Genomic DNA, 13,164 nt, shown 5'->3' on the forward strand with positions numbered 1-13,164 from the left:
AATCTTTAACATTTGAAAATCTTAAAGCACGGTATATATTGGATGCCATACTTTTTAGTGTTTCACTCAGTAATGCTCCATGCAATGAAAGAGAGTATTATTATGGACAAGTTGGTCAGGCCTCCATAGTTAATGCAATTGAGTTGTTCAGTTAGAGGAAGGAGTCTACTTCTGTATTATGTATGAAAAATACTGTATACTCCCAAAATAGTGTATACTCCCAAAAATTATAGCACTTACTGTTTTAGTACAGAATGAATATTCTCAGAATTTACAAATGAATCCATTAATTAGTGTCAGTTCAAATGTATTTAAATATGGTTCCATTAAAAATACAATTTAGTTTCAGGCCTTGTTTTCCCTGAAATGATCTTAATAACAGACTAACATAGCCTTCAAATTCCCAGATAGTTAACACTTGTTGAAATATTAGTATTATTATATATAATTAGGTTGTAATTAAGCTGTTACTAATGATTGTGGTATCTAACTCTTATGTTTACACAGAATATAGACAGGAATAGGGCAACAGCTCAGACCACCCTTAACTAGGGGCACTGCAATATCTGAGATAACTCAACCAACCCGTTCTGACTGGTAGTGATATCCTGAGGGGAAAAAATATGAAAGGACACAAACTCTCTTTCTTTATTAATCAGTTTAATCTAATTTTGGACCACAACACAAAAAAAAATCATAATTTTATTGTTATTGCATGGTGTCCCTAAAGGAGTTAAGATTATGTGAGTGCCTCAAAATTGTGTGCTCCATTAGCATGTTTGAATTTCTTTGAAGTTTAACATTAACTCTGAATTTCATAAGTGTACAACACTATTTTGGGGAAAATTACAATATTCCTGCAATTTTTTTTTTACTCTTAAGCTACCTCTCAAATTTGACTCCAGCTTACTGTAATTTTTTTCCAGAAATACACACACACACACACACAAATAAAATTAAAAGAGCATCAGTTAATGTTCTTGAGGATACTTACATTCAAAGAAGGAAGACGAATATGCACCAACAATCTAAGGGGGGAAAAGCAATTCTAAAATTAAATAAAAACAGCACAACAGAAATTATACAATCACAGCAATGAAAAGAATTCTGAATCACACAATTCCAGTTTGAAGGTCAGGAATTCAGTGCAGTTCTCTCCGAGAACATTCTCTATGGCAACTGCTACTAAGATATCCATCCTAGCACTCAAGGGAACATATTCCAGCTCCAGATAACTACTGACAATACTATGCACATTGTGTTCTCAGGTATCAGTTATCCTGTAATGCTTTTTCAATTGACTCACATTATGTATATATGATACTTGCATCTTTTATTGTGTTTTTTTTGCAATTGCTGCATTACCTAGATTTTTTTTAAATACCGTATTATCTACATGCATTGTATATAAAATATCAGGAAGGGAAATGTGTCATCCTATATGTGTGTACATTACTCTGTTCAAGTGACACCAATCCTAATGGAGACGATTTGGGATTACTGCAGTATAAATAATAATAATAAAAGCAGTGATATTGTGCCGGTGGCTGTGGTATTATAGAAGTGCTGAACCAGATCATTTCCCTGCTTTGAGATTTCATTATCAGTACTGGATCAGATCATGATCTCTGCTTTGCACCACTCTGAAAGCTGACCTGGATGGCTACCGCAGGATTTCCCTTGATAGGGAAATCTCACAGTGGTGGCATAACCACCCAACCTCCTTCACAGTCCTAAGTATAAGACAGAGGGGTGAGGTAGGGTGGGGTCATAGGCCAAAATGCTGATGCATTCTGTTAATGCCTAAAGCCTAAATGACCTCTTCAGGGCCACTGCAGCTGACAGTAACTTAGAATAGCCCTGAGGATGCCCTAAATGGTTTTGTGGGACATGTGCACCCAGGATCTGAGGGGACAAAAAGGTAGCCATGAGCCACCTTTGCCGCCCCTGGGTCCTGCACCGAGAGAAGACTGGTCAGATTCAAGGAATGGGCCAACTGTGTCTTGTTTTGCCTTTGTAAACAGTTTAGCATTATGTAATAGTTAATAGTTCTTTAAAGTACTATTTACATGGAGGCCTTAACACTGGCTGAAACATATGTGTTTCATTTTATAGACAGAAAACATTACTGCCAAATATATATTTTATTTTGTTAGTCTTTACAACGTACCTTATAATCTCTTTGAACTCTGAAATCTTCCTGCATGACCAGTCACAAGCTACGGTAGCTGTACAGCTGTCCTCTGTCTCTCTCACTCATGCATAGCCATGCAGTCCCATCATAAACTGTCACTGGTGGTACTAACTACAGGAAGTTCTGGGGTTTGGGCACATTAATGCATCCTCTCATCCTAAGACCTCATCACTCACTACCCTGTAAATAATAAAAATATCCTGCTTCATTCTTTCGGTCCTTCAGAGAGGAAACCCCCTTATTTTATGTGCCTACACACAGGCTATTTTAACCATGCTTCACAAAAAAAAAAAAAAATACAAGGCTAGAATATAACAAATAAGTCCAGATTTTGGCTAACCCATACATTAATGCATCAGGGTGGAAGAAGGGCCAGAATCTAGTTGAGGAGCATACTGCTTGCCCCGTCTAGCATGTCCACAATGATAGTTGCTGTGGCTCTGCGTTCCACCAGCTCCTGCAAATCCAGAACTTTTCCCAAGGTAGTGCCATCACCATTCTAGGATCACCCCGCAGTCCTTCTCTGAAACTGGAATTATCACTGATTCAGCCAGAATTTCTCTTCAGGGCTCCCACTGAATCATACACCCTATACATAACTTCCAGCATGGAACTTTATGGAGTCAAGGGCAGAATGCAGCCCATAAAGAATTGTGTTTGTCTTATATTTACACATAAAGTCACACAGATCCAGTTTTATATTCTGTCTGTGTTCTTGCTGCAGTCACAAATCACATGGTTTCCACTGCAAACCAGCAGAATATTACTTTAGAAGGGACATTCACTAGGGCCTTGATACTTTTTGACTTTTAAAAATATTGTTTTAAAAAAATCCTTAGTGTTATTGGCTGTGGTGCCCTTAGCTGTGTGGCACCCTGTTTAGCCACACATAGCTTGCTTTCCCCTAAAACTTTTACAGAGCTGCTCCTATACTGAGATTGCAGTACCAGTGTATGGCTGTCAGTTCAAATAAAATTAATACAAATTGTGTCAAACAGTGTATGTCACAAAGATGTCATGGCAATTGCTTTCCCCCCCCCCCAACGAGCTCTATAATAGATGTGCCATGGGGAGAAAGGCTCTGTTACTGATGAGGACACACAGGAGAATGAAACACAGACACAGAGATGGATTTTTAAAGCAGAAGGTCACAATTTTATTATCGTTTAACTTTAGTGGAGGGGCACATGTCACAGTAGTCCTGCATATGCAATGGACCATACAGCAACTGAGAAAGTCACTTGTACAGTAGTCTAAACAATGAGTGTAATGGAGCTACTGTGTGAATGTAGGTAGAGCTACTAGGAGCAACATATTTATCAATACTCCCTCATTTTGTGGAATGTTACTCATTTTATTCCCAAAGCTAGCTATGTTCCACACCAGTTTGGTGTTGCCTTACTTTTATTGCTAAAAACTGTAGACATGTATTTACATCAGAAACAAACACTGATAAGCTGAAGTTAAAGAAAGAGTTATTTTCACTAAACGACTAAATTCCACAGGATTTTCATTTTCCTGCATTCATAAATGTTTTGTGTCCCTCATTTTGGGTCTTTTTCACACACTGCATCCCATCTTTGCGCTTTGCTAGGTTGAGCAGTATAAGCTGGAATGGCCCCTCAAATTAAGCCCCTCAAATTTGTTTGGTAGCATATAAGGCAGAGAGTTTGTGATTTACCCAGGTCATTGTCAGAGTTAGCTCTGAAACTCAGGAGTTGCTAGCTCCCAGCCCTGTGCTCAGGCCACTTCTCTTTTTCTGCAAGTGCAGTAAATGAGCAGGATTTGGGATAACATACACAGAGGCACCACAATGAGAAGCAAAAACAGAGAAAGCCTGGGAAGAGGAAGAAGGAAAATGAAGAAAACGAGAAAAATAAGCAGATGTAAAGAAAGTCAAACAGCAACACCAAAGGAAGACAAAAATGAGAGAACTGGGGCGGGGGGTAAAATTAGATAGAAATAGTAAATAAATATCTAGCAAGAATAAGAACCTGATCCAGTCTGGGAGGGAAAGGGGGAATATTATTTTTGCACAGTAAGAGAAAAAGGGAGACAGAGAAAGGAAAAATAAAATCATAGGACTCCATGCAGAGAGAAGCAGATACATGAGGAAGAAATACAGCCTCTGTGCCATTCTTCTCTGTCCCCTTACCTTAGGGAAGGCCCTTCACAGGGACACCACAGTCTTTGGACAGTGTCAGCCTGGATGGGGATGGAGGAGGGGAGCCAGGTTCTCTCTTCTGGATTTTCCTCTCTCTCCCATTTTCTATGGGGAAACTGGCACAAGTTAATATATTTGAATGTTAACTTGCACTGCTTCCCCCCTTTCCAGGCCTTGGGGGATGAGTGGGGCTTCCTGGGTGGCTGTGGTTGTGAGAATCCCCAGAAGAATTGCTGCTAAAGAAGCCATGTTGTCCAGGGGAAGCATGAGCCTGTGGTGTAAAGCAGCAGGGCAGAAGAAAGGATTCCATTTATCTTTATTCTATCTTGTTCAGATTCATATACCACTCTAATCACCAGAGTACATCTTGAGGCTGTCTGAAATGCTACACAGATTTCACATGATCTGTCACTTCTGACTTTTTCCATGGCTGTTGAACTTCACCCACTCAATGGAAAAATGGGCACAAAACCAAAAGGTTGAACTCAGAATTTCTTCTCTCCTTTTGTGGTTTGTTATCCCACAGAAGAGAAAGCAGGACATTCACTATAGTGAATATTATAGCCATTCTACTTTTTGAAAAATAGTTAAAACTAAGAATTTTAACAAGGAATTAAAAAGTGTAACTAGAAAGAATTAAAGATAGAGATTATAATTTATTTATATAATGCTTAAAGTGCAAATTAATCTTTACACACTTAAATGTACACTGAACCAGCAAGAAGGGAATAAGGAAGGATAGCCATGAAAATACAAAGCCGCAGAAAATATCCATAGTTTCCAGTTAGGTGGATTGTATTTACTTTTCTTTCAACAAAATTTTTTAAAGTATTAAGCTGCCAGACTTGCACAGAAAATGATTAATTTCCCCTCCCACCTGCTTCTTTTCAGGAACTAGATAATGAAGTAAGTGACAAATTTGTTTTATTCATATTTGCTATTTAACAAATACTTCAGACAAATATCAAAAAGGTAGCATTCAGTACATTCCATTTCCTATTCACTATTACAAAGTTTCCAGCTGGAATCATTTATTTCACAACCATATGATATTTCCCGATTTAGTGCCAGTTTTTTAACCTGCAAAATTTGTTTTATTCCCTACACCATGACTTCTTATTTTAGCTAATAATAACCTTTGAAGTGGCACCTTGCCTTTTGAAATTCTGGGTATATGGAACCTGCTCCCTTATCTACCAGAGCAGTAATATCTTCAAAAAGCTCCAGCAAGTCACGAGAATGAGAACCCCTTTTTGAATTTAGGTCAGCTATCTCTAGTTAAATAGTGTTTTGCAAGGTATTTCTCATTGAATCCTGCAAAATTGTTTCCTGTTTTCTCCCCACAACTCATCTTAAGTTAATCAGTCTCTAATTGCTTGTGATAGCTAATGTGCTTTTTGTGAATAATGTTGCCAGTTTCCAGGATTCAGATGGCTCCTTGAGCTGTCATCAAACAAATGCTTAAGTTTCAGCGTAGCTATGTTATAGATAATATAGTTGTTATATAGCAAGGGTAATAATGCATGGCTAACAAGGCAGGAACCTTTCACACAATTTATAAACCCTAAGTGGAAGATAAAATAATTAAAACACATGGCTAAAGGATAATTTCAAGGCCATCTACTGACACCCTACATTGAGTAGTATTGTGCTTGATTTGGTTATCCATCGTGAATGAGGGTGGCAGAATCAGACATGGAGATAATAATTATAGAAGGCTCCTTTCAGTATAGAGACTGCAATTTTGAATGGCACTTGCATGGGTCACATAAAGGGTGGGAGGCACAAGGTATACATGTGTGCTTCTACTCCCACATAAGGTTGTGTCACCGTTTGGCATGTACAGTTCCTAAGTATGCATAAGTAAGGCTGCAAGTTTGTCATGGAGGTCATGGAAGTCATGGATTCTCTGACTTTCCAGGATTTCTGCAGCGGCCGGTGCGGCTGGCCTGGGGGCCGCATGAGCAGGTCCGGCAGCTCCTGGGCCAGTCACACTAGCTGCTGCTGGGACAGTCTTGGGCCACCGCGCCCTCCTCCCCACCACCAACAGGAGTTTATGTTTGGGAGAGGGCTTAGGGCTGGGAGTTGGGGTGTGGGAATGGATGTTGGCTCTGGATGGGGCTTGGGGGGGCTCCCTGGAAGCAGCAACAGCCCTCAGCTCCTAGTCGGAGGCATAGTGAGGCAGCTCTGCATCCTGTCTCCACCTGCCAATGGGAGCTGCAGAGCTGGTGCTCAGGTCAGAGGCAGCACGCAGAGGTGCCTGGCCACACCAGCTCCACCTAGGAGCTGAGGGAGGGGGATGTTGCCGCTTCCAGGAAGGTGTGGAGGCAGGTAGGAGCCTACCAGTCCCCTCAAATACCCGCCCAACTCCCTCCGAGCACCAGTGGTAGTCCCAGGTTGCGTGCCGCCACCCACCCTGCCCCCGTGGTAGCCCCGGACCACCCTCCCCCTAGCACCCGGGGCGCCCCCAGGCTGCTCTCCCATACTCCAAGACTTAGTCAGGAGTATACAGTACAAGTCATGGACAGGTCATGGGCCATGAATTTTTGTTTACTGCCTGTGACCTGTCCATGACATTTATTAAAAATACCCATGACTAAAATGTAGCCTTATGCATAAGTCATTCTTTTACACATTTTTAACACAAAAACTGCTTATTTTTTCAAATGTAACTCTTGCTAGCCCAAATCTTGAAATTAACTCTCTTAATACTTCGGTAAACTAAAATTAATGGGTTTATTATTTTTTGGAAAATTACCTACTGAACATGAGTAGCATCCTTTCTACAGTAGTTCTGTGTCCATGACAACACCATGGCCACAGGCTCTGCTGGTGTAAATTGGTGCTGCTACACTGAGGTCAGTAAAGTTGCGCCACTTTTATAGCAGCAGAGACTATGTCCCAAAACTCAGATGGATACAATGCTAATTATGGATTTTACGCAGCTGAGCAACCCACGCTATTCAAATACAAACCCATGCAACATTGAAAATCTATCCTTACACGTCACAACTTTAGCTTTTATTAAACTTTCTTTTGGGGAGGTGTGAATGACAGGAAGGCATTTAATTATAATACATGGAGTTTTGGACCATAATCACAACCCAGATGTGGTGATATACAACTCATACTCATCATAACATCAGGGTGACAAATTCCTTTTCCCCTTCAATACGTCAGCCCTGCCTCCACTGTTTTCAGAAAAAAAATACCCTTATGATGCAGATACTATTCTTTTCATGTTGAAATTAAGATATTAATTTCTTCTATGTAGAACACATATCTAAAAAACAATTTTAACTTGTGACTGATGAAGAACTTGCAGAAAGGCTGCTGTCGCATTCCTAATATATTTGCTTAGCACAAAAGAAACATCTCATGATTTCATCGACTCAATAAATGGAAGGGTAAAACCAACACTTTGTGTACAGGAAGAACATTATAAACAGAAGATAGGAGGCTCAGTGCAAGTCATTTCCATTTACTGAGTCTATAAGGAAAAGATGGTCCTGCCAAATTCAATTTACTTTATTATGTTGGGGGAAATAATGGTTCTTTTTTTAAAAAAATGGCCAGATTCAATTACAACTATAGCCAATTATGTTCCATTTCGCAGAAGGTCATGCATACAAGGAAGAGGCACATGGAATTGTTTCAGGAATTAAATCAGAAATTTCAGACTCTGGACAGATTTCGGGACGTACCAAAATCAGGAAGTATGGTAAGTATATTGTTGTCTTCTTATTAATTTAAAATATACTGGTTTGTAGACTTTAGCAGGCAAGCAAATGGATTATATAACACCATTTTATGATAAGATGTTATTGTGTACTACTCTTAAATAGCCCTAGGACAGAGAACCAAAGATATCTGCAGTATTCTTATCTTTGACAAGACTCATTAGATTTCATAACTAGACTATAACAACTCACAACATCATTATTGCTGACAAGTAATTGAATTGAAGGGAGCACATTTAAAATCTGTATATGTCTACCAAGCCTAAAGGATTTATACCGAGAAAGTAGTTCATCAGTGCAATGTGGCTAGTGTAATGTTTTCTTGTCCTAGCCAAAATCATTTGTTCTATCTTCAGCTAAAATCACTCACAGCTGATGTGCTTCTGAGAGTATACATTGTCCTGTATTATCATGCCTTGTCTGTAATAGCTTTATAAATATTTACCATTTGAAAATCAAAAATGCAATAATCAGTAGTTGACTGTTACCCTAATTGTCTGTGCACAGCAGAAATAAACCTAACAAAAACAACCTCCTTTATTTAGGTATGCTTAATAATGAGAACAGAGCATGGCTGAGTCTCCTTCATTATAACAGATAGTTTACTGAGCCACATTTATTAATCAGCAATAGTATCATTATGGTTTAAAAAGTGCACATTAAAAATAAACTATGTGAGTTAGAAGTGTTTCCCTTTATGTATTTTCAACTCTGAGGGCCAGACGCTCAGCCAATGGAGCTATGTCAGTTTACATCAACTGAAATCTGGCCCTGAATTTTTGCTCCTCAGGGGTTTGTTGAGTATTTTCTTTAGCTAAGATCTATGTGAATTTGTACCCAGTTACCACCTTTCCCCCATCCAATTTTGCCTTGTGTTTGGGGTTTGAATGAATTCAAAATCTCAAAGGAAAACTTGGTTGAAACCATTGAATCTCACCTGGTTTCACATTAGCACCATTCAAACCTACATATTTAATATGATTTTGATACAAACCATACAGCTGGATGAAGCATTCTTGAAAGATTTTAAAAATATAATGTACAAACATGGTGTAAGTTTCATCTGTACAACAGATGAAATTTGTATAGTTTGGCATTTTGTTGGAAACATTTTGCACAGCTCTACTAGTGCCATCTCTAATAAAAGTAAAAGATTGTATGTCCTAGGTAGACAATGCTTGTAATTAGAATTAATATTTATTAGATGCTTTGTTTCTGAATATTAAATGCACCCTTAGTTATCTATATTGACTAAAATAAATAATTATTGGTTTCTGCTTTCCAAATTATAGTGCTTTCTTGGCCTGATTGTCATTTTAAAGCAAAATCTCTCAGAAATGATTTCTATGGCCAAACTTATTTTCCAGAACAAACATCCAGACTGCAATTCAGAAACCAAATTTGCAGTGCAGCAAGAGAAGCAGTGTTGTTCTAGGAGGCACAAGAGGCAAAATCACGTGACCTTCGATTTCTGTCAGGAACCAAATGGAGGTCAAATGGTGAATATTTAGGGCTTGTTCCAAAGCCTACTGAAATCAATGGGTGTTTGTATGCTGAAGATGTTGCATTTAAACTCAAATCTTCAAAAAAAACCCATATTGTATCTTTTAATCAATGCTGTAAGATGCAGTATTCAGAACTTGGTATCACTTAGGGTCCCATTATGCAGCCTTTGGGGTGAAGTCAATGTGAATTTTAGATGCACAAGGAATATGGCATTGGGCCCTTGCAGAAGGATACTGTGCAAATCTCTTTTTAAATCCAAAACTTTTAATTATCTTGCCTATTGGGAAATGCCTTCTGAACAAAATCTGGTGAGAAATGACTTCTAGGTTCTATGCATTTTACTTAAAGTTAATCCCTAAGAACTGATATGTCTACACTGCAACAGAAGGTGTAATTTCCAGGGCATACCCACACTAGCTTTAGTCATGCGAGGGCATGGCAGCATGAGTCTCAGGTATGTCTACACTGCAGTTAAAACCCCACGACTGGTGCACACCAGCTGACTCAGGCTGAGAGGCTCAAGCTAAGGGGTTTTTAATTGTGGTGTAGATGGTCAGGTTTGGACTAGAACCTAGGCTCTAGGACCCTGAGCTCTAGGACCCTGCAAGGTGGGAGGGTCCCAGAGCTTGGGCTGCAGCCTGAACCAAAACATCTACACTGCAATTAAACAGCCCCTTAGCCTGAGCCCTGCGAGCCCAAGTCAGTTGGCATGGACCAGCCAAGGGTGTCTAATTGCAGTATAGACATATCCTGAGGCTCACACTGCCATATCCTCCCTGCTATTTTTTGCAAGCCAGGTAGATTAAAACTCGTACAGGTACATCTGCATGAGCTGCAAATTACACTGCTAGTTGCAGTTCGATGTTGCCACAGATATTAAAGGTGGGAATAATAGTCATTATTTTTGTGGTTCTCACATGATGTTTTGTGTTACTTCTACTAACAACTGTCTAGCCACCATTAACAAATACAAACCCACTTTCTGGGACTGTGCTGACGTCAATCTGTTGATGCTGGTACACATGACTATAAAGTTTTGGCATTAAAAAGCGGTTACAGAATTGAAAATTTTGTTTTTCAGAAGAAATAACAGAGTCAATTTCAGGATCATTCCAACATATGAGAAAAAATACCACTATTTGATTTGAAAAGTGAAAACTTTAAAAATTTGGCATTAAAATGATTGCGGGGATTATTTACAGTAGTCAGCCTTGAACTGCAGGCTATATTCATCCCACCATACAGTCCCTCATCAATTCCCTTAGTACTCTTCAGGAGTTGAGGGCTCTCAGCTCCTGCTGGAATCAGGCCAGTGTTGTTATTTCATAAGCAAATCATCAGGTTATCCCAGTTTATAACCAAGCTAGCAACCTCTATTTTACATCATTCCATAATTCAAGAGAAAATCTCTTATTTTCCTTTATTTCCTCCTAATTTTCTATAACATAGTTATTAAAATATAGCTCTCAGTGCTGGCCCACATGCCCCATGCCATTCTCTGTTCAGAATTGGCAGCTGCTAGAAGGAGAGGATTTAGTTGGCAGCTCAGGTGAAGAGGTTTCCAAAGTGCTGACTGCTCAGAGAGAAGTACAGGCTGAATGATGCTGGACACCAGCCACTTCAGCTCTCTTCAAAGTCATTTTCTCTCAGTGACTTCTGTATCTGAGGCTACCTCGGTGATCAAAATTATGAACAGAAAATCATTTATTTCTTCCTTTTAATTTTTTTTCTTCCTGTTTTTTTCTGTCCTCAGGAAAACCCAACACCAAACAAGGCTCCATGGGACAGTTTCAAAAACACGAATGAATACCAACACTATACCACAATAAACGTATTAGATACAGAGGCAAAAGATGCTTTAGAACTAAGACCAGCAGAATGGGAAAAGTGTCTGAACTTGCCTTTAGATGTGCAGGAAGGTGACTTTCAAACAGAAGTTTAACAAAATCAAAATGAACTGAAATGAAAACAAAACAAAAATGAATTCATTGCACTGACGCTAAAGAGACTTGGGAAGCCTGACATTTGTGTCTGAACATTGTGACTACTTTATGTCAGGATCTTCATGTGCCAAATGTCAGTGGGTTTTTTTCGTACAATATATTCCCACTAGTAAAGTTAGTGGAGAACCAGGTGTACAATTCTTACCATCGTGTGTTGTAAGTACCCGTGGAATGGATTTGTAAGGTAATCTTTATAGATAAACCTCAAGCAACGATTCATGTTGTAACAGCTTCATTTGGTTTAGTTTTCAAAAAACTTCACCATGAAGCACAATGTATATATTTATGCAGTTTTTAAAGTTTATAACAGTCTGTTTGGCCATTACTACACTTTTTACTTTATAATATAAAAGCAAAGTTTTTGTCATTAAATGAATGTCTGTTGAGCTACATTCTTCATTGCTTTAAATGCAATAAAGTAATAATCTCACTTTTATATGAATAATATATTTCACATCTTTATTATTGCAGTTTTCTCTGGAAAGCTCAGAGTAGCTTTCTCTGCTGCAGCTGTGTATAAAATATTTAAAATGTTGTATGGTGTAAATAAACTTTTGTCTACATATCAGTTTTTTAGTGTATTTTATTTTGGATTTGTTGATCTACAATTTGCATATTTATAAAGTTTTCTTTAAAACCATAGATACTGAAAATGTATTCAGAGTTTTAATAGCATACTGTTATTATTCCTTCGAGGCTAATGATTTTCAAATGTAATCGTAGGTTTGTATAGCTGTTCTGTATTTTCTATTCAGATATTCTTTGGAAACAATGTACCATGTAAATTGGACTTGTCAGAATACTGCTACAATTGTTTATTTATATTTATTGCATAATTGCAAGTATTATGTTTTTCTGTCTTGTTGCAGAAAGACAACTAATAGAAAACAAGTAAGGTACTATGCACAAAGCCTCAAGGAAAATATTGATGTATAGTTATTAAATTGTGTGTATATACACAATAGGAAGAAAGCCACTTGGTGCCTCTTGTTGCAGCATGACAAACAAGAAGAAAGACTTATGCACCTATAAAGGATTGGAAACTCAGGAACATATTTCTTAGCCAAAAAAAAGTGAATGCACTTCACATTATAAATCAAGAACATAATATATTTTCGTATTAGGGATCCAACTCTACAATTAATCAAGATGCAAAGACTGAAGGCACTGATTATCAAACCTGCCTGTGTGATTTGGTAAAGTCACTCTGGTCAGACCTAAAAATGAGCCAAAAATACAATATCTTTCCAAGAATGAGGGGGTTTGAATTCCTGAATATGAATCTGCTCCTTTGTTTATGGAATCAAATCCAAAACAGGAAAGGACTTATTTTCTACTTTACAGATACTCTACAGATGCTGCTGAAATTACACATTCTTACAAAATGCTGGCAGTCTCTCCAGAACCGCCGATTTTGTGAAATTTCCAACTTTCAAGATCAGCTCTGGAGATTTTTTGGTACCTTTGAATCCAGGCACAAACTACAGTCCTATCCTTGATTGAGCCTGGGAACTAATCTTTAGCATACTCTGGAACACAGCCTACTAGGCTCATCTC

At 38.5% G+C, this 13,164-nt stretch overlaps 1 protein-coding gene across 9 annotated transcripts in view; it reads left to right on the forward strand.

The window, feature by feature from the left end:
* Positions 1 to 12,179, forward strand: part of ADGRB3 (adhesion G protein-coupled receptor B3) — a 616,872-nt gene extending 604,693 nt beyond the window's left edge. For 4 of the 9 annotated variants that reach the window (XM_043510428.1, XM_043510430.1, XM_043510431.1 and 1 more), the window contains 3 exons: positions 7,975 to 8,079; positions 9,466 to 9,597; positions 11,358 to 12,179. In XM_043510428.1, the coding sequence (XP_043366363.1) occupies positions 7,975 to 8,079; positions 9,466 to 9,597; positions 11,358 to 11,546 (426 nt within the window). In that variant the 3' untranslated portion in view covers positions 11,547 to 12,179. The remainder of the gene's footprint in view (positions 1 to 7,974; positions 8,080 to 9,465; positions 9,598 to 11,357) is intronic. The other 5 variants (XM_038396358.2, XM_043510432.1, XM_043510433.1 and 2 more) reach the window with 2 other exon arrangements.
* The last annotated feature ends 985 nt before the right edge of the window (positions 12,180 to 13,164 follow it).

This window comes from Dermochelys coriacea, chromosome 3, assembly GCF_009764565.3.
Source record: "Dermochelys coriacea isolate rDerCor1 chromosome 3, rDerCor1.pri.v4, whole genome shotgun sequence".
Taxonomy (NCBI): domain Eukaryota; kingdom Metazoa; phylum Chordata; order Testudines; family Dermochelyidae; genus Dermochelys; species Dermochelys coriacea.